The following is a 22,996-nucleotide window of genomic DNA, read 5'->3' as shown; positions in this document are numbered from 1 at the left end:
ACTTAAGATGCAGGATTGAAGATTGAAGAAGGGTAGGAACTAGTAGAAATATTTTCAAAACTTTTGAATATTTGGTTAAAGTTGGACACATTTTTGTCATTCTGCACACTATCGTCAACAAACATACGCTATTTTCGTCTAAAATTGACTAAAATGAATGAATATGACATGATCAAATATTGATTAAATTTAAAGAACATTTTTGTCATAAGACAAAAATATGACGGCCTATTTTTAGACTAGTATTAGAACATCAGATTCTGTATTCCATGGCATACATAATTGTTCAGGTAATAAAATCAAGACTAAAAAAATAAATCAGAAATAGGAAATAGGAAAAGCAATATCTGCAATGTCAAAATAAAGGTTGCTCACAAGCTTTTGGTCAAGTCTATGCAAAAAGTACAGACATTACTTGAAAGTGAAGCTTATCTTGGTGTCTGAGTGGATCAATTTGTCATTTATTGGCAATTAAACAAAACTGCACTAATGAACACATTCATTAAAACTCCATATTCCATGCAAATAAGGCCAATTTAGCTAGCTTTGTAAACTTTAAAAGCCTGAATGACTCATTAATTGTTTGTTTCATTCTAAAAGGTTGAATGAGAAAGTTGGCACGTACCAGCAAAGCACTCAGCTGCTCAAAGTCAAACATTTCGTTCTCGTACTGTTCGGCTAACTCCTTTCCCAGGATAATGGCCTCCTCCCACATCTGAAGACAAAGCACCAAAAAACACATCAAAAGTCTCTTGGGGTGTCATTATGTCAGACTACAGTTATGTGAAATAGATCTAACTCATGTGTAAACAATGTGCTTGGAATTGCCTGTCAAACAAAAGTGCTTTTTGAGATTTATATTGAAGTGGATGCAGATTTATCCTGCTACACGGTGTTGATCATGTTAAATATTTGAAGTCAACATGAATCAAAATGAGCATTCACAACCCATTTAATTTTTGTAATGTGTGAAAAACGGAATATTAAAATGAGAAGAAAAGTCAGACAGGACTTGATTTTATTCATCAATAATTTATTGGATGGTGAAAAGTGGGAGTTCCATATCAGAGTCAAAGCTGAATGTCAGTTTACAGTGCATTGTAGAAATCTACAGCATATATAGTATAATGCATGCACACTGTATATTACATTGATGCGCATTATTATATTGTTTGCTGTAATGCAGCACAATTGACAATTTTTTTTTGCTATACAACAAAAATGGCAAAACTTTTATTATAAAGTGAAATAAAATAAAAAAATCTGCAAAATATAAAATGCAAATTTGTAGTTTCTTTAATACGTATCCCAATATTTGCTATTATTTCTATATTAAACTTTACTATATTAACCTGCATCAAATTGCTGTGAACTATTGATAAGTAAGATGTCAGAAACAACACCATAAATTAGCCTTTGGAATAATGCGCACTGATGAATTGCACACATTAAGATATAATGCAGGAAAATGCATTAATTAAAAGTAAATATTTTAATTTTGATTTTATGGCTCATAGTCATGACATTACAATAAAATACATCTCATTTTCATTTAGAACGATTCTGATTTTGGATCTTTGATAGGAAGCAGGCAGTCAAAAATATGGATATGGACAGGAATATTGATATTCTCTTGCTCTCGCACAATAAATGGCAATATCATTCTCACATATCAGACTTATAACTCCAAATGCCAGTTGTAAATAACACCTCCATGTAACATTATATTTCTGTCGCACAGAATTTGATAAACAACTAATTCTTCAAATCAAACTCTGAATGCATCCTGATGGTATAGAGAGGGGCTATGATTATATATCACTATGTGCAGTGCATTATTATTGAGAAAGCTGCCAGTGAAATTATCCAAAGTCTGGAGGTGTCCTAGATTACAGACGATGCGGCGGATCACTAATTCAGACTGGTAGAGATCAGACGAAGACTGTGAATGAAGCAATAAACTACTGTGGAGAAGAAAAAATAAATAAATGATAGGTGTTCGTCGGGAAATGAAACTCACATTTTAATGGGGCTGGATGATACACTGAATATTTACTATGTATTTGCAATGATTTTGTTGTCATTATAAAACCAAGGAACAGTGTAGATATCATAAGTTTTCTGAAGGCCATGTCATTAGTCATTTCGCAATCTTTCATTGTCTCATGACTTGCGAGTTGGCAACATAGTCTAATGAAAAATTTGTAGGAGATGGTGACATCGTAAGATATCATTCGACTTGGTTTGGACACAAAGGTTTGCCCTTTAATTTCCATAGAGACCAATCAATCAACAAACAGAATTGCAGATCAATACAATAAACCTATCAAATTTTAGCTAGACTCCTATTCAACATTTATATTAAGAGAAGGAAACATCCATTAACAAAATTAGTTACTCATTCCATGTTTATTTATGCAATACAATGACTGATGAATGTCAATATACTGTCAATAACTCGTCTCATTCCAAACCCCCATGTTCCCTCTTTCGTGGTACATAACAGTGATTTTCCTATTAAAATCATACTTAGGTTTAAGGTTTAAACTAGGAAAAATAGAAATAACATAGGTTTGTTTATTTTACACTATAGAAGTAAAAATACGTTTTCATATAGGCCATCTCGCACAATTATTGTGATTTGTCATTAAACCAGGTTTGAGTATGAGAGCATCGAGATAAAGATATTTGAAAAGTGTTTCTGATTTAAACTTCAGTTGCAAACACAGTGTAAGATTTGAACAGTTTAATTAATTACCGTGAATCAAGCTCTGATTGTCTTATTCACTTTAAAATGCATGAAAGTATAAACTTCTTTTGGTAAAATGTTGTTCCTGTTTGTGCTATGTTTCTTTAAAACATATGACACTTGGTTTGGTATTTTATTTTATCTAACGAAAATACATTTTTACTTTATGAAGTATGGCTTGAGTGTAAATACGTTTTTGAGGCCACTGTATATACTGAATATTGCTTGAAAAATATTGCTTAGCTATATCGCCCAGAGTTATATTCTAATATTAGGCCACATATTCAGCTTGATAACTAATTTTTACCAATTTTGCCTAATAAATGTCTGTCGAGATAGCAGAGTACAGGAAAAAAATGGTTGGAAACAAGGCAGGAAAAGGGAGATAGAGAGAGAGAGAGAGCGAGAGAAGAACAGTTTGTTTGATTCAGTCTTCCTCTCTCAGCACTCCAGAGGCTCTTAGCTGTGGCATGTGGGAATGTCCCATCAATCTGAGCAGTGTTTAAAATAGACTCTCTGAAAAGCTGAAATAATTCCCATTAAGTCTGTCAAACAGAAGAACAGAAGCCCAGAGCTGCTCCTCGAGCGGTTTTCCAGGACTGATTGACGTGCTCACTCGATTTGACACAGGCACACTCGGTCAAGATTTGGAGCCGCTGAGCCCAATCATGGGGTTCAGTCCAGGGCAGGGGAATCCATAAAAGTTTCCCCAACTGAGAGAACTCTACGCTGGGCATAGATCTCTGCGTGGCCCCTTATAACCCTCAAATCCCTCTACAGCCTTCCAGACTAATAGAGATGTGGCCATAACAGAGAGCCAAAAAAACCTGCTCTCTCTCCATTTCTCTGTGGGTCTCCTTTGTGTTTCACCAACTACTGCAAATTCTTCCAGTACTTGAGCTTCAGGACATGCTTAAAGACTCAATGAAATGGCTTGATGAGTGCTGTTTTCTCTCCTGTGTTATCGTATTACCTACTGTAATGGGAAAATGGAGCAGTGCTTGCTTATATCAATTCATTTTTCACAGCATAGAGCCATTTAAAATGAGTTAGTGAATGCAGAAAGTCTTTAAAAATGGCTTAAAAAAAATGGTGAACAGTTATAGGACCTACATAAGATATACACTTTTAAAAAAATATTTTAAAAAAATTATTTTTATTTAAATATAAATTTTAACTTAAATTCTTGATGTTGACAAAAAAATAAAAAAAATAAAATAAAAATGTCCATGAACATGTAATGCATCACCTATACATTTATTTATGTCCCTAAATAAGTAAAACATCACACAGAGATTTTGTCATTGTCAAAACGAACCATTTCGCTAAATTGAAGGGACGTGTTTCTGTCTTAATTTAGGGGCGTAGGCTCTTATTGCTTTTGCAGCTTTTCCTCCTCCCTATCATCATTATTCCACCATGGGAGTTTATGGCAACCCTATGAACCATACAGAGTAAAATACTGAAATGTGGCACACTGAAATGGGTGGGCATGGAAAGACCCCATAGCAAATTTGGGACCTCTAGGACAAACTCTATAGCACCACCACCAGTTCAAAATGCACTTGTGCATATCTTTTGAACTTTTTGCCCTAGAGACCAAATTCTTTTTTGTCTGATTACTCACCTCCTGGTGATTGAAATGGACCTCTTACATTACAGTAGCTACCATCTTGAATTATGACATTTATTATTTAAACATTTCATGCCTACCAAACTTTGTCCGATTCGCCCACAAATGGCTCAAAAGAATCTCCAGACCGAGCCACACAGACATGACAAACCCAAATTTTAATTTTCGTAATTGTATAAAAAGTTACAAATAAGTGTTCATTGAATGTCACAAGGCTACTTGAGAGAGAGAGATATCATTCCTGCACACAAAATGTAATGTGACGTAAAAAACAGCGTAGTGTAGTGATGTCACAATAAGCCATTATTCGTTGGAAAAAATAGTCAGAAAGCTTGTCCATTTTTAAAATAGCACAACTACTGCCACACTTCTGAAAATGTAATTCAGTTAGTAGTGTCACTTCTTTTAGTTACTCCCCAGAAATAATAGGCTTAAAGATGACTAAACCCAGAAGTGAACTCCAGCCATGAATAGTTTTGCCATTGTTGTTCTCGCGATCTTTACCTTGCCCTTGTCGAAGTAATTGATGATCTCCTGGTAGAGCTGGTCTTTGAGTTGACCCTGAGTGGTCGCCTGGTAACCGTCTCTCTGCGTCAGGTGGGCGGCACATGCCTCTTCAGACCACTGAACAAAACATCACAATTACACTCTTCAAATACACTGTATTAACCTTCCAGTGACCTGGTTTAAAGCATTTTAGTCTACTGTAGTTAAAATTCATTATCACTTATTTAAAAGGATTGTAACTACTTTTAATAGAACTGACCATGAAAAATAGAAACACGCATGCACTATGAAACACAAAAGCATTATTATTCTCTAAATCCTTAAAACCAGATTTCGCCAACCAGATGTTCGTTAGTGAAATTGTTTGTTGATTGCTATAAATGTGGTAACAGTTTACAATAAGATTTTACATATTTATAGATAAGTAAATGCATTAGGTATCATCAAGTAACAATGAATAATATCATTTTACAGCATTTAACATTTTTATGAATATAATTGTTCATTGTTAGGTTAATTGATCTTGTTAGTTCAGAATGCATCAACTCTTGATTACATATACCTAACTTTAAAATTTCAGTGTTCATTGTTAGTTTATGTTAACTAATGTATGTTCATGACTCATGCAAACAAATACGTTATAGTAAAGGGCTACAGAAATGCCAATGTTCATGTAAGATCATAATGCAATAACTAATGTTAACATACACATATATATATATATAAAAATAAATAAATAAATAAAATATATATATATACACACACATATTAGTATACTAAAAAACAATATTTTAGCCTATTTTTTAAGATGTATACATTTCAATTGTATAACAAAATTCCAGCACATTAAATGGTGTAATTTTTAACTAATTAAAATTAATGAAACTTATTTTATTTTTTATTTTCTTTAAAAGATTGCTCAATTCAATTTGATGGAACATTTATTAAATTGAAATGCATAAATCCTAAAATAATTTTTGGAGTGTATGTTGAAATTAACATTAACCAAGACTAATAAGTACTCTACAATATTGTTTATTGTTAGTTTATGTTAACTAGTTAAGTTAACATTACTTAAAATAATTTTTAAAAACTATAAAACATATTTAAAAACATTAAATTAATAAAACTTCAATACATTTAAAAAAACAAAAAACAAATGTATATATATATATATATATATATATATATATATATATATATATATATATATATATATATATATATATTTTTTTTTTTTTTTTTGTACACCCACAACACAGTCCCTCAGTAGTGAAGTAGTACTCAATTCACAATGGACATCGAGTCCCACACAGCAGAGCCGAGCTGCTGACTATATTCATTTTGTTGTGCAGAGAATCTGAAAGGTTTTGGCGCTATTACCGGTGCCAGCGTCCAGAGCCCCTCTGATAACACTGATTCATGCAGCCACACTGTAATATCCATTATAGATTCTGTATGATTCTGTATACAAGTGATTACAAAGGAGACAACTGCAGATGTTTGGGACTCTTGGTTTGATTTTTGCTGACCACCCTCTGTGAAACGCACAACATAATGAGCGATCTGATTGGCTGGAGTAGATCAGCTAATTCTCCGGACAGGCGCTGCTATTGGCTGTCACGTTGAGAGAGTGTACTGTGCTAAGGACCCTGACAGAAGAGATTCACTGTAGTGTAAATGTAATTGACATTTTACGCAAATGTGTCACACAGCGACACCCCAGGAAATCGCATCATCAGTGCTGAGAGCGAACGTGGACTAGTAATCCAAAACCAAGACTTGTACAAGAGGCCTTGTGTGTGTTCCTGGGGTGTGTTTGTGATTGTTTGCAGGGTAAGTGTTTTGAGCTTGTGAGAGTGTATATGTGGGCCGGTTTTGCAATCCTTGTAGGGACGAAATTTAGTCAACAGAATAATAGAAAACCTGACCAAATCTCAAGCAAAAAAGGTTTATAAAGAGACTAAATAATGACTAAAAAAACTAAACGTACTATACAATTGATAACTTGGGCTAAATATATATTAAGTGCAAACCCTTTGATAAAAAACAATCGATAAATGGAAATCTGTAGCCACACATCAGTTGAATTCTATATTAAGTATCATACACAGAATACAGTTTGTCTAATGAACTACAGTATATTACTTGTAAAATAGGTTTTTATTGTGATTATTATCATAAATAAATGTAATACGTTATTTTGGCTTAACCAAAACCAAAATATCATTATTCCATAGGCATTGTTTAGCGTTTTTCCAGAGTACAGAAACCAAAGAGCAAAATTTGTCAATTGTAACTCCTCCAAGAGCTTTCAAGCGACAGCCACCAAACTTGGTACAGACCTTCAGACTGTTCTGACTCAGGTTGCTATGTCTTTTGTAGCTGAACTAATTTACGGTTTTCCTGTAGCGGAAAATCGAATATCCCAAAATTCCCATAGACTTACATTGTTAAAACAGGCCAAGACCCTGTTACGAAATGTTCATTCATTCTGTCTTTCTGAGGGTTTATCTGACTATCTATCTCACAATCTTTCTGAATGTTCATCCCCCCCCCCAGCAGTTTTACTGAATTTAATCTCCAGGTCTTTTGGGAAAGTTCTTATTAACATATGAGTGGCTCTAGGGAGAAAAATCTGCAGGGCTGCGGTAAGGACAAGCGGTTGTTTCAGCGTGTCTCAAACACCGCTGGACTTTCTCACAGTGAGACATCAGTGCTGTTCTCTCAGCAGTTACTGTCATGATCAATAAACCCACTAAGAACAATTCTATAATAAAGAGCAGGCACTGCTCAAATGGAGAGGAAAATGACTTGAAACAAAGGGATTTCAAATTTACAGAGCCAGGGGCCACCCACCTAGACTCCGAGCAAACCCAGGGACAGCCAATATATAAAATCTATTTTTTTATTAATAGATAAAGGGTGGAAAATAGCAAGACTTTTATTGTCTTTGTGTTCTTTCAGTACAACAACACTAAACAAAGTGTGTGTTTTTGTATAGATGAATTATTTCTGAATGGCAAAGTGTGTGTGTGTGTGGGAGTGATGATCTTGTATGCAGAAGAACACAGAACTGTGGCAGGCGGCTGTTTATGAAAAGAAGCTGCGTGGGTTTCAGAGAACGTGGTGTTCCCGTGTTCACTGTGACAGCCAATTCCCTCATCAAATCATTCCTTAAAACCCCTAACAAATCTCAAATCCACTACAGAACACAAACCCTGAGTCCAAACCAGATGTGATTAGAGAGAAAGTTGATATGTAGAGTAGGGTACAATGTGGCTAAACCTTAAGGAAAATTAGCATTTTTACTGGTCACAAAGTGTCTCAAGATTCAAGAAATACATTTATTTTTATTGAATATTGATAAAGCAACATCATTTGTGTGAAAAGAATACAATTTTTTTTTTTTTTTTTAAAAAGGCGATGAGGGGGCCTTTTACCCCACAACTGGGGTAAAAGGCTCCCTCACTTGGGGTAAAAGGCCCCAGAGGGTTTATACTGATATAGTGTACATACCGGGGCAATAGTTAAAGAGCACAATTTGTCAACTTAGTCAAATACTTCTGAGACAGCAAGATGCTTTTAAGATAATGCTAAGATAAGATAATGCTTATTCAAAATAACCACTTCAGAAAAGGATTTCAATCACATTTGACATTTTATTACATCTTAAGTACTCTATAAACAAATTAATCTCTGTTGTGATTGGATCAGTCAATGTGAGCCCACATTGAACATTGTTCATAACAAATCTATTCCCCAAACAATGTTTCATAGGGACATTTAGCCCCTGCAACAGGGGGGCTTTTTACCCCAAATACTTACACTTACACTTATTGGACAGTTATTGAATTTTTTAACAAAATTGAAAATGACAATGAGCATTGTGCTTCAAAATAAATGTGATAATTTCGAGGATATTCATTAGCTACATTTAAAAAAATATTAAATATTAGATCAAACCTGAGACATTACACACAATGATCTAATGAAAGAGATAAAAATTGCAGTGTATAGTGAAAAACAGGTGTTAAGGAAAGTAGTGTGGTAGTTGTTGTTGCTATTCAGTGTTTTGGGAGAAAATAAAATTAAAGGAGCCTTTTACCCCACGGAGCCTTCAGCCCAGTTGTACCCTACTGTGCAAAAGTTTTATTTCACAAAATACATTGAACTTAAAACAGTTATTTTATATATTCTGCTTTTAGTATTTCAGTAGGAAATATCCATTTTAGATTTCAACATTCCCTTTGCAATTACAACTGAATAGATGAAGAACAATGAGCCCAAAAACAGATGGAATGGCCCCCACAGAGCCCAGATCTCAAAATTATCGTGTCAGTCTGGGATTACATAAAGAGACAGAAGCAATTGAGACAGACTAAATAAATAGAAGAACTGTGGTGAATTCTCCAAGAAGCTTGAAACATCCTATCTGACAACAACCAAGAAAAACTGTGTCCAGGTGTACCTAGGAGAATTGGTGCTGTTTTAAAGGCAAAGGTGGTCACACTGAATATTGATTTGATGTTTCTTTTTTATGTTTACTGGACTTTGTCTGTGGTAAACTACCGTATTTATGGGATTCATTTTGAAGATATCCTCACCATGCACCATTTTTCATAAGTGCCTTAAACCTTTGCACAGTACTGTTAATTATTCATGTTGCTAAACTAATGGTAAATATCAATTATATACAACATTCTAGCTCTCAAGATTCACTCAAACAATAAGCTAGATTTGCACTTGCATCTGAAAGAAAGAACAGTGTTTGCAAGGCAGCAAAATAATAATGTTGAAGTTTTAGGTTGTAGGTGATTTTATAGATAAGTTTAGGTTAATGTTTTAGGAAAATTAAATGCTGCAAATGAGCCAAAGTCTGTGTTGTTGTCATGACACACTTTATAAAAGTATAAAGATAGTTATAGGTGATTGAAAGGAAGTTAGAAAGAAAAGACTGATAACAACTTAATGTGCAAAAAAGAAAACTAATTGCAATACAGTATGCAAATATAACAAAAACGTCATTGCTGTCGTAACATTTTAAACGGCAAATACTATAACAATGCAAGTCAAAAGGGAGATTTTCAAAATGTAATCTTAAATTTCATAAAAAAGTATAGTTTACAAAGAGCAAAAAAGGATTGGACACCTAAGAATTACATTATCTAAAAAAAAAACAAAAAAACTATTGTGTCTGCATGTTAAGTGGTTCGAGCTGAATTTATTGCAGAAAAGTATAAAAATAGAAGACTTGAAAAATACTGTATCAATACACTGCTGCCTTGCAAAAACTGCAATTATGGTTTTTACATGTTTTACAAGTTTGAGTATCATACATGAGATTTGTTCTTGAACATAACCTTCAATTGACTTTCTAAAAGTCACAAGGTACTATTCACAGCATACATTTCTTTAACTACAGTAGAATAGAAAGGCACGTTTCTGTAGTCCTTCAACACTCAGAAACATTATTTTTGACTTCGTGTTTTCAACAGTGAGCTAAATCTGACAAAACCTCCCTTTGGGGATATCCTCAAAAATGGAAAAGATTCAGAAATAAAGAATAATGTTTTTAAATGCTAAAAATTAGTCTACGTCCTCGTGTGTATGTGTGTGTACCTTGAGGAGTTTGGCGTGCAGCAGCAGTGTGTATCCAGCCTCTGTGTAGTTATCACACTCTTTATGCAGGTCACAGAGTTTATACAGATACCTATACACACACAAACAATCACAAGGCCATTGTAACAATCTACACACAATCTTCATTTCAACATCAGCAAATAAATAAGAACCAACAATGAACCCACAGAGGTCACCCAGCTCAGAGCAGCTACAGAGTTTAGATTTCGATTCAAACTTTTCACATTAAACTTTTGCTCTCTATACTTAAAACTCATAACAACAAAGCATCCAAAAAGAACCAAAATACAGGCTTTATAAAATGGAGAGTTCTGGCCCTAAATAGAAAGATTATGTGAAGAGTGAAAAAATAAAATACAAATCGAGGCAGATACAGATGGATAAATCCACTCACCTGATGTACATCTCTTCTCTCTCGATCTCCTTGTAGAAATTCTGCAATAGAAAAGACGCACACATGGTCACATTCTCTTTGCTTATTCATGTTAAATTTAAACCATTACCTCAGTAAATTTCAGAATGTGCCGATACTTGTGAGAAGAGAAAGAATCCATCATCCATTGTGTGCAGTTGATTTCTGCACATCTGCCCTGAACCAACTGGACTTTAAGAATCATGTTTAAGGCATGAGGAAAATTCTGATGATACGTTCAGATTTAATGTGTTTTCAAGTCTCAGTTCCCCTTTGCACCAGTGTTTTTTTTAAAACATTGTGGTGGCGTAGTGACTCGCCTCAATCCGGGTGGTGGAGGACGAATCTCAGTTGCCTCCGCGTCTGAGACCGTCAATCCGCGCATCTTATCACGTGGCTTGTTGACGCGCGCGTGGAGGCTTCATGCTATTCTCCGCGGCATCCATGCACAACTCGCCACGCACCCCACCGAGAGCAAGAACCACACATTATAGTGACCACGAGGAGGTTACCCCATGTGACTCTACCCTCCCTAGCAACCGGGCCAATTTGGTTGCTTAGGAGACCTGACTGGAGTCACTCAGCACACCCTGGATTCGAACTCGCGACTCCAGGGGTGATAGTCAGCGTCAGTACTCGCTGAGCTAACCAGGTCCCCCTGCACCAGTGTTAACATACAGTATGTTCATTATTTAGATAGTAACTGGATATGCTTTAGCTAGATTGCATTTAAAGTCATCCAAAAATGTTACTTATACATTACTGACCAAATAAGAGGTTGCATTAACTGAATGTGGGGATGGGGGTGTGTATCTGTCTGTGGGAGAGAGAGAGAGAGCGGTGAGGCTCGTCACCTAGGCTGTCATTATCTCTAACACCTGTTTCTTGTTATAGTGATGGTGAAGGGAGACCTGAAAAGGGCACGAACGCATCAGAGGGTCTGAGAGAGACAGCAGAGAGTGTTGGCTGCATGTGCCCATCATTTTACAGAGTGAACCCTCAAAGGCTCGTTTGTGTGTGTGTGTTTGGCCACTAAGAGCCCTTTTTTGTTAAAGGTTTGTGTGATGCTGAAGGAGTAATAAAACACTCACATTGACAGTTCGCTGCCTCCTGACTCCTCCATTGCCCAGAAATTACAAACCTTGTTACACTGAAAAAAATGCTTTCCATCATATTGATAGATAAAAAAAATAAAGTATCTAGTCCTTCGCATTTCCCTGCTTTAGAAGCATTCTCACTCTAAAGGATGCTAACAGGAATTATAAGTAAAAAAGGGGAAACAAGATTTAAAGTGCACCCACGAAAATAGTCCGGGACTGAGACGTGAGTAATGATTAAAGGAGAGAAAAAAATGTAAGAGTGATCTTACTAGTTTTAAAGTTTATTAGTCCTTTACTTGTGTTTACAAATTGCAATGAGGATGATAAATCGAAAATCGACTTCTTTAATAGCTTTTGCAGTCAAGGAGGTTGCAGTGCATTACACAGATACAGAGAGACACTTTCTAGAGATGGGCTCCTATATAGTGGGATGACTGACTGCAGTACCGCCGCTCCTTATATGCATTTTACTCAGTCTGCGTAGGGCACCATCTTAGCATAGGGGGGCACCAGAAACTCCACCAGCTGCCCTTACTCGCATGTTATACGTTAAATCAAGGACCTGGTAACAGTAGCAGAACACAGTCGATCGCCTCACGCTCGCACATTTCTCACTGCTCCCTGCGCCTTCGCACCGTGCCCAGCCACCCTGTCTGACGATTTGTACAGCCATCACACTGGCAGCTATTTATTTATTTAAAATAACAGTGTTTGTTAAGATAGGTATAACATGTGTCTTTGCGTTAGAATTTCATAAGTATGTGTGTACGTAGAGTGTGTATATATATATATATGTATGCGTGCATGATAAAATAGTGTATAAGCATGAGTTTATGTATACAAGCATATGTTCATGCATAGAGTTTGTATGTATATATGAGCGTTTAATAGGTGTATATGCTTGTATTGAGTTTGTGTGTATGCGTGAGCGTTTCATAAGTAAATGTGCATGCGTCTAGTTTGTATGTATATGTGAGTGTAATGTAAGTGTATCAATCACCGTTTCACATTGATGAGTGCAAGCATTTTATGTGTATTTGTTTGTGCATTCCATAGCATACATGTTTGTGTGAGTTATTTACATATGCGTATGGAAGTGTTTCACATATATTTGCGTAAGTAAAGTTTGATTTACACCCTATAAGGCACCTCATACTTGAACCTTAAATACATAAACGCATGCACGCAAACAAGCAATTAAAAATATGCTCATCGTAGAGTGGCTGATGTGTATTAAATTAACTGTTTTGAGTGAACTGTATTTTTTTATGTATTTTTGAGAAACGTCATTGGGTCATTGACCCACATCCAGTAGTTGCTCACAAATAACAAAAATGCATATACAAAGCATTTCCTTTATGGAATGTGAGTTTTATTGGCATTTCACAGCATCTCAGGTTTCATTCCTTCAGATGCTGTTTCATTCTCCTCAGTAATTTATTGTGCTGAGAATTCGATTCCATGTGTGTGTCCGCACGTGTATGTGTGTGTGTTTTCCTCACCAGTACGTTCACAGTGCAGCTCATGCGGTTCTCTTTGTTCTCATCGTGCATGATGGTTCTGTAGTCCAGAAGTCTCTCCAACAGACGGACCACCAGAGTCACAAAGGTTTCACCACTTTTAGCCAGATACTTGTGTTTCCTGCAGTGCTCCAACAGACTATAACATACATACACACAGACATGATGGTCACATTGCCGTCCAACATCCCTACAGTCCATGTTAAAGACAACATGACATGCATTCAAACGTATTTAACTTTTGAAATGACACTGACACTGTACGGCTGGAAGTTTTATACATCTGGATTTGATAGAATCATGACATATTTTGTATTTTACAGGGTTATACACACACACCTTTTTTTTTTTTTTTTTTTTTTTTTTTAAGTCATCAAAATTCCCACCACAATGTCATTTGCAAATCTCAAATTCTGTATCAAGTTCAATAGAATTCTGTGCTGGAAATGACGCTGACAGAAATTAAAGTTTTAATATTTTTGAAATAAAGCAGCTGACTCCATTCTCATGCTATGGCTAATTGCATTGCTAACATTGTATGTAATAAATACAGTTAAATAATATTATCACACTTTTTGTAGCTTGGTTGTAAATGACCCCCAAATAAATTATTGTGCTCAAGTGATTTTCACATTTCTTCAAATATCACTTGTCTCATATTTCATCTCAAGCATGCTCTTCACTGACACTTTTGTGCAATCGGTTCACAAGTACACTAACTCTTGAAAAATAAACATTTGGGCCAAAATTGTTTGGTGTGGTGGAAATTATGCCACAACTGATTTATAAAAAATTGAGATTTTTTTTATTTTTTTTTTTCCACACTAAACATACTAAAATGGTTAATGTTATTCTTCGTTGAGACTGTCATAGTTTTAGACATGCAATAATTTGTATTTATATAAAAAAATTAAAAATAAAGAAAATCATAGTTTAATATTGAAAGTGTGGGTCTGGGACAAGGCTAAAACAGTGAAATCTACACATAAATGTATTGTGCCATAAGTGCCAACAATAAATGATAAAGGCCTGATAAAAAGTGTCCGATTCAGTTTAAATGTGCCCTTCAAACAGAAAAAAAAAGTTTAAAATGTATTACATATTCATAGGACATAAAATTGCAGTTGAACTGAAGTTGAATACCCAAAATATAAATTAATAAACTAAATACAACACATTGTATATAAATAAGGTTAATTTTCATTTCATGTCTTTAAAGGCACATCTTTATTTCTGCTTGGTTACAGAATTCAGTAATTACATCAACATCATCATCAGTGTGTGTGTGTGTGTTAGATCAGCTCTCACATCTTCTGAAACAGGAGTTTGTATTGCTCGTCTCCTCTGCCGCCTTCCACCTCATGATCCAGCTTGGTGATGATCTCATTCTCAAACTGCAATTAAACACAGCAGCTGTAAATAACTAGCATGGCTAATTGTTCATTTCATTAGCGAGGTTCCTCCTCTCTCTCCTCCCCTCTTGCTCTGTGTGTCAGAGAGTAGTCAGTTGTTATCACGCACACACCAACTGTGAGCTCAAGGTTTCTGCTCATTACCACCACTGAACTTCAAAAGAGAGAGAGACTGATGGAGAGAGAGACAGCTGTAAGTACTGTAAGTCATATGGGTTTAGAACAACATTATGTTAAGTAAACAATGATACAGTTTTGAGTGAACTATCCCCTTAAGCAGGTCATCGTGTTGTGGGTGGACCTCGGACCCTCTGGGGGTCCACACAAAAGCCTCCATCGCCATCATTTACAGCAGGGATGCTCACACTTTCTATGGAATGAGATCTACTTTTTCATCATGTTATTGCAGCAAGATCTACCATGTACAATAAAGGCTACACATTATCACAATACCAAAATGTCTGTAGTGAAATTTGACGATTCTCAATACCAGCTTCAATACCAAAACAAATAATAACACTAACTAATTTGTTAATTATGGAAGAATGGTTTCAAGTTCTTAAATAATTATTCAAGACTAGTAAACAGTCAGTAATAAAATAACAATGAATAGAAATATATTAAAAATAATAGAACAAATTATGAAAAGTCAGTACATTTTTTTACAGCTTTAAATGTTTTTAACAGCAGTAGCCTATCAAGCATTCAAGTAACATTCAGAATGAAATGCAACATAAAACTACTACTGGTCTTTACTGTATGATTATAATACATTCATAATTATTAAAGCTACTAAAGTTACTCAGTCAAGAGCAGTGAGTGTTTTCTCATTTTCATGTTATGGTTGTTTGATTATTATGATGACACACTAGACGGCAGCAGGTCTGTTAGCTTACATTTATACTTACAAGTCCGACATTTGAATACAAATCCGCTTTTCTCTCCACTGTTTACGTTCACTTTAGACATCATACCTCACCAAGACGGGCATTTGTGTATTTGACCCTTCAGGCGCTCATTAGCACGAGCATTTTCAGCACACACACGCATGTTCATCACACACACATACGCCGCCTGTCAATCAAACAGGGCACAGCTGTTACTAGATCGCTAGCGAATTATAAAATTACGTGCTCTTGATTACTTTCAATAGCAGAATGAGAATATGAACTTTCTAATAAGTGACACAGGCCTAGGCTATCATAAATATAGCCAGTCATTTTTTGGTTATTGATATTATAATCAGTTTGCTTGTCCGGTCGGGCAAGTAAAATTCTCTTTCACTGTGAGCCATTAAAGAAATGAAGTTAAAGTGCTTACCTGTGTTGAACTTGCTCCTCAGATGCTGAAAATAGTTACGTTGTCAGAGCCGCTGGTAATAACGTTAATGTTAGATAATTGGTTCCAGTGTGTGTGTGTGTGAGCATGTGTGCATACAGCAGGGGGGCTGGCTGACTGACTGGGAGTGAGAGATGCTTTGCCGAAGCAACAGCGCAAAACACAATGTTTGAGATTTTTTATGTTATTATGAGAAGTGTAAAAATATTTTCGGTTCATTATGAAACTGTGGCGGGACAAATTAGGGCCGCCACAGTCTAAGTAATTAATGGGAAACACTGCTGTATCATTATTTACTTAACATAATGTTGTTCTAAACCCATATGACAGTACTTCCGTTGAATACAGTAGAATTTTTTTATTTCGTTCTGTTAATCACACATAGTGAATGAGTCATACAAACTTCTTTAATGTTAGTTTTATGTTTGTTTTTGTTTTGTTTTTTGTTCCTGAACATTCTGCCTAACTTCTCTTTTTGAATTAATCTGGGAAATTCATACAGGTTTGGAACAGCATGAGGGTGAGTAAACATTTTCATTTTTGGGTTAAAGGGATAGTTCACCTAAAAATGAAAATTCTCTCATCATTTACTCACCCTCATGCCATCACAGAGGTGTATGACTTTCTTTCTTCAACAGAACACAAACAAAGATTTTTAGAAGAATATCTCAGTGGGGGCATGGGTAGCTCAGCGAGTATTGACGTTGACTTCCACCCCTGGAGTCACGAGTTCGAATCCAGGGTTTGCTGAGTGACTCCAGCCAGGTCTCCTAAGCAAAGAATTGGTCCAGTTGCTAGGGAGGGTAGAGTCACATGGGGTAACCTCCTCGTGGTTGCGATTAGTGGTTCTTGCTCTCGATGGGGCACATGGTAAGTTGTGCGTGGATCGTGGAGAGTGGCATGAGCCTCCACATGCTGTGAGTCTCCGCGGTGTCATGCACAACGAGTCACGTGATAAGATGCGCAGATTGACTGTCTCAGAAACGGAGGCAACTGAGACTTGTCCTCCACCACCCGGGTTGAGGTGAGTAACCGCACCACCACGAGGATCTACTAAGTAGTGGGAATTGGGCATTTCAAATTGGGAGAAAAGGGGATTAAAAAAAAGAACAATATCTCAGCTCTGTAGGTCCATACAATGCAAATGAATGGTGATCAGACCTTTGTAACTCCAGAAATCACATAAAGTAATCTATATGACTCCAGTGTTTAAATCCATATCTTCAGAAGTGATATAATAGGTGTGAGTTTTTTACTCTAAATCTCCACTTTAGCTTTCACTTTCAGATATAAAAGTGAAAGTGGAGATTTAGAGTAAAAAAAAAAAAAATAATATTAAGAAGACTTAAATATTGATCTGTTTCTCACCAACAACTATTATATCACTTCTGAAGATATGGATTTAAACACTGGAGTCTTATAATATTTTTCTGCTGAAGAAAGTTACACATCTGGGATGGCACAAGGGTGAGTAAATGATGAGAGAACCTTCACTTTTGGGTGAACTATCCCTTTAACTATTGCTTAAATAGCCCAGCAATTCAGACAGCTGGCACCATCGCCATTCCCATATTAAATGGCGTACCAGTGAGTCCCATAAGAATGGCAAGTCTGAACATGCAGGATGTGAAATATTTACTGTGTAAGAGAGATGTTAGATCAATCAGAAGCCAGTTTGATCCAAAGTGAAGGGTTTTACCCCTGTCTCTTCAGCCTATCGTTGAGTTGAATACATTCAATAGTAATTGTTATAATCATAAATGTTGCAGGTCATTTGTGTATTTGTCCTCTGAGGTGTGACTGAGGGTCTGATTTCTATCAGGAATGCAAAAACAGTGCTTTCTCATTAAGCTCGGCTCCCAGAGGACAAATATGCATGTGAGCTAACTATTTAATTGATCACTTATTCAGTTTATGTAAGAGTTTGGACGTATTGTTCTATTTTGTTCCATCTGGATAAGGCTTGTGTCCCAGTGAGTCAACCTTGAGAGAAATGTTGTGTTCTGTCTAATGATGTCATTGCAGTGACTGTTTGTGGTTTTGATAACCATGTGACTTAGTCAGAGGAACTGGACGCCAGTTTATCTAAAGAGAAGACTCACCTCTGACCCATTTCTGCATACCAACTTGACTTAGTGTTTTAAAAATCTAATCTCTGATTGCATTCACGTAGTTAAACAGAACACTGTGGTTGTAAGATTTCTAGAATTGTCTGTAATCAGATCTCTGTACTTGTAAGTTGTATGTTAGTTCGAGGTTAGATCCTCAACTCATTTTTTCTTTCTGTCTTTTGCCTTTGGAAATGTGGAGAACTTTGTCTTCAGTAAACTCTCTCTCAATTGACTGAAACTTCAACTCTGACTCCTGGTCATAATTGTTCATACTGGTCTCTTTACTGGGTTAAACTGCATTTCCTTACAAAAGACACTCTAATAACAATAAAACCATTGAAAGATGAACACTCAAAATAAAAAAAAATAAAAAAAACAGATGGAGTTGTAAATCTGTGACCTTGTAGAACTGATCGGCCTCTGCAGGCCATGCATTACAGCAGGATTTCCTCTTAACTCAATGAAGCCACATTTTGTAATAAAATATAAGAGCAGACAGAGTCAAGCATCTCTCTGTGGTGTTTACTGGAACTCAGCTGCTGATTTTAGATCATTTCCCCCCCGAAGCACCGTTGAAAGCATGTTGTTTGGAAGAACCGTCTAGTTAAAACATCTAAACCCTTTACTGAGTGTTACTCCCGAATTACTTCTGACAATACAGACTATGAGCAAAAAACACTCTCTTTTATACACTTAAAGTGTAAATAACAACCACTTTTTACAGAATGCTTGTATGTGACAGCATATAGTGAAACAAAAAAGAAAAAACCCTGACCGTTTGGAAACAGCGTCTGAAGTGAAACTCGCACTGCATCATGTCGAAGAAGATGGAGATCGTGGCTTTACGCAGTTCGATCTCCGGAACTAATGTCATCTCTAGAATTGGACCCACCATCTCAGGGATGAACCTGATCTTGTGTGGACCTGTAAGAAGTTTAGAACAAACAGGATAACCAAAAAATCATGAGGGTGAACTTGGTGATTGATGGCATGTTCCACAAAAAGGCTACAATTCGGTGTGCTTTATATTGTTGTAATGCATTAAAGTTACAAATTCCATGTTTTTATGTAGGGCGATTTGTTAGATGTACTATTATCTAACAAAATGAAAGTAGCTAATTTTAAACACATTAAATGTCTGTATTTTCCAAGCATTTTATTGAGCTTTATCAACAAACCATCAGATGGCCTAAATTTTAAGCTACATTTGCACCCGTTACTTGGTTAAAACTGGTTGTTTATTTATTTATTTTGTTTTTAATGATGTACATTTTGTGTATTTATTTCGAAGTGTATTTTTATTGCAAAAAAAAAAAAAAAAGGTAAATAAAAAATAAATAAATAAATTGGTAACAGGGTTGCAAAAACTGCAAACCTCGAATAAACGAATGGAGAATAAAATAGAAAAAAATTGAAAATAAAACAGCTCATATAATATTTATTTATATGTATTTTTATTATATTTTGACCTCTTCGGATTAAAAAAAATAAATAAATAATAAAAAATTTTTAAAAAATCTGCCTTTTCTGTAGGTTAAGTGCCTCCTTCCACTAATAATTTGATAAAAAATAATAATAAAAAAATTTTTTTAAAAAAAAACATGAGTTTCAGGTCCTTTTTTATAATACCATATTTGTGGAAAGTGCCTGACAACACACTCTTATTGTTTATTTGTTCAGCAGAGGTCTTGTTTTTTATTTCTGGGTGATATTTTTGCCTGGTATTTCAGGGCAGGTGTCATAGCGCTGGGAATATCATCTCTTTGTTACTTCCTCAGTGTGAATTTGTGTCTTGCAATTACTTTTTTTATATTTTTGTATTCATCACATCAAGACGGTTCGGTGTGTGAAACAGAATTTCTAATTTGGTAGCACTATTTATAAAGAAGCTCCAAAGACTTTCATCCGCGCTCTGGTAATCTTCAGAGTTTCCCCACAATCACAGTGCTGAATAGCAACAAACATCACTGACTCTCTGGTGTATATGACTAAACTCAGACTATCGGTGACAGCCGACAAATGCACAACTGAACACAACAGTGAAACACGTCTATCGTGAGGTGGCAAAAAAATCTTTGAGAGAAGAACTGGGGAGCTGAAAATACTTTCAGAGCTGCAGGTTCTGAACTGTCCTGCCACTAATTAGCACCTTCACTTTCAGAGCATTTCTGTTTCTACAGCTCGAAATAACCGAAAGGTGTCTCAGGAAAAAAATAACCCTCTGGAGCTCTGTAAAAATGGTAAGAAGTACACTTCTGCATTCCCAAGCTTTATAAAAATAACTGAAATCAAAAGAAAGTTGCGAGCTCGTGAATTATGGCATGCGAAAACATGGGAAATAATAATAATAATAATATTAAAAAACATTATTTGTCAAAGAAATAGCTTATTTTTAAGACCAATAAAATACAGTTAAGCAAATTTTCTCTCTTATTTACATTACTGTAATGCACAATAATCTCATCCTCATTACAGTAATGTAATAGATGCATACTTATAAATGTACATTGTAGATAAAATTAAAAATTAAAATAATATCTCTGTATTTTTCTGCATTACAGTACTATTAATGATAATTTTATTCATATTACGGAAGACAACAGACAATAAGCTTAATTTTCTTAATGCAAGAAAATAAAATAATAATAATAATTATATATATATACATATATATCCTCCACCGATCCTCCACCTGGTCGTCTAATGGTTAGACGGAGACCTGGAGAGGCCTTCAAGCCACAGTGTCCCGCACTGTGAAATTTGGTGAAGGATCGGTGATGATCTGGTGGTGCTTCAGCAAGGCTGGAATTGGGCAGATTCGTCTTTGAGAAGGACGCATGAATCAAGCCACGTACAAGGTTATCCTGGAAGAAAACTTGCTTCCTTCTGCTCTGACAATGTTCCCCAACTCTGAGGATTGGTTTTTCCAGCAGGACAATGCTCCATGCCACACAGACATGTCAATCAAGGTGTGGATGGAGGACCACCGGATCAAGACCCTGTCATGGCCAGCCCAATCTCCAGACCTGAATCCCACTGAAAACCTCTGGAATGTGATCAAGGGGAAGATTGATGGACACAAGCCATCAAACAAAGCCGAGCTGCTTGAATTTTTGCAACAGGGGTGGCATAAAGTCACCCAAAAGCAATGTGAAAGACTGGTAGAGAGCATGCCAAGACACATGAAAGCTGTGATTGATAAATCAGGGTTATTCCACCAAATATTGATTTCTGGACTCTTCCGAAGTTAAAACATTAGTATTGTGTTGTTTAAAAATTAATATGAACTTGTTTTCTTTGCATTATTTGAGGTCTGGAAATATGTCATATTTTTTGTTATTTTGACCAGTTGACATTTTCTGCAAATAAATGCTCTAAATGACAATATTTTTATTTGGAATTTGGGAGAAATGTTGTCAGTAGTTTATAGAATAAAACAAAAATGTTCATTTTACTCAAACACATACCTATAAATAGTAAATCCAGAGAAACTGACCATTTTGCAGTGGTCTCTTTTTCTTTTTTTTTCCAGAGATGTATATAACATACAGTATCTACATATATATAATGTATATTAATTATATTATTATTATAAATAATATTATAAGGTTTTTGTGTAATACAATTATCATCTCTTATATAGCAGCTCACCCAGGTTATACCACATGTCTCTGATCTCGAAGCCAATCTGTCGTCTCATGTCTTGATACCTATTAAACAGAAATAGGGAGATATTAAAGCATGATCTAAAACAGATCACTTCATTCAGCTCTTATTTCTTGGAAGCAGGGACAATCATTATCCTGTTTTTATTCCCCTGAAATGAAGAAACATTTATGGCATCAGAAACTTTGGCCAAATATCTTAATGCCTTTTCATAATAATAATAATAAAAAAAAAACATTATCATCATAGATGACACCTTAAAACCAATGTGATTAAAATGCACTGAGGACTCAAGTGTTTCATTTTAAAGTTACAATATTGAACAAATTGAAGATAAATAAAGTACATTTGCAATTGCAAAGGGAAACACCAGTGCCTTGAGGCAGCAAAAGAATAGTGTTTCACGGCGGTACTTTAACTAGGGTGCAAAGTAAAACCCTCTCAGAAAAGTTACATCTTCAAATTCATGATTATTAAACACTGCCACTACAGCCATACACATTCAAATAGACACGTTCAATCTTGGCTACTGAATCATGTTTTGTGCTGCTTTTTCAATGTCCTGCTAAGGCAGCTCTGTTTTTCAGAGGATGTATCAAGTTAAAAATAGTTCAACTTTGAAAAATGTGCCCAGCTATTTGTTGAACACAAGAACACGTTTCATTAGTTAAATGCTAATTCTTGAAATCAGCAATGGAAGAACTTTGAGTGAAAATGTTAAAGGGATAGTTCACCCAAAAATAAAAAAATATCTCATCATTTACTCACCCTTATGCCATCCCAGATGTGTATGACTTTATTTCTTCACAAATGAAGATTTTTAGAAGAATATTTCAGCTCTTTTGGTCCATAAAATGCAAGTGAATGGGGGTCAACATTTTGAAGCTCCAAAAATCACATAAGTC

The 22,996-nt window shown here is 35.6% G+C and overlaps 1 protein-coding gene across 1 annotated transcript in view; it reads right to left on the bottom strand.

The window, feature by feature from the left end:
- LOC127427334 (dedicator of cytokinesis protein 1-like) overlaps positions 1-22,996 on the bottom strand; it is a 321,969-nt gene that overhangs the window by 46,078 nt on the left and 252,895 nt on the right. The window contains exons 32-39 of the mRNA XM_051674887.1: positions 22,077-22,135; positions 19,201-19,349; positions 14,873-14,958; positions 13,547-13,703; positions 10,927-10,967; positions 10,512-10,602; positions 4,887-5,006; positions 626-715 (exon numbers count right to left, since the gene is read on the bottom strand). Of these exons, the coding sequence (XP_051530847.1) occupies positions 626-715; positions 4,887-5,006; positions 10,512-10,602; positions 10,927-10,967; positions 13,547-13,703; positions 14,873-14,958; positions 19,201-19,349; positions 22,077-22,135 (793 nt within the window). The remainder of the gene's footprint in view (positions 1-625; positions 716-4,886; positions 5,007-10,511; positions 10,603-10,926; positions 10,968-13,546; positions 13,704-14,872; positions 14,959-19,200; positions 19,350-22,076; positions 22,136-22,996) is intronic.

The sequence above is a fragment of the Myxocyprinus asiaticus genome, chromosome 36 (genome assembly GCF_019703515.2).
Source record: "Myxocyprinus asiaticus isolate MX2 ecotype Aquarium Trade chromosome 36, UBuf_Myxa_2, whole genome shotgun sequence".
Taxonomy (NCBI): domain Eukaryota; kingdom Metazoa; phylum Chordata; class Actinopteri; order Cypriniformes; family Catostomidae; genus Myxocyprinus; species Myxocyprinus asiaticus.
The sequence above is the reverse complement of the archived record's forward strand: the minus strand, read 5'-3'. Positions and strand labels throughout refer to the sequence as shown.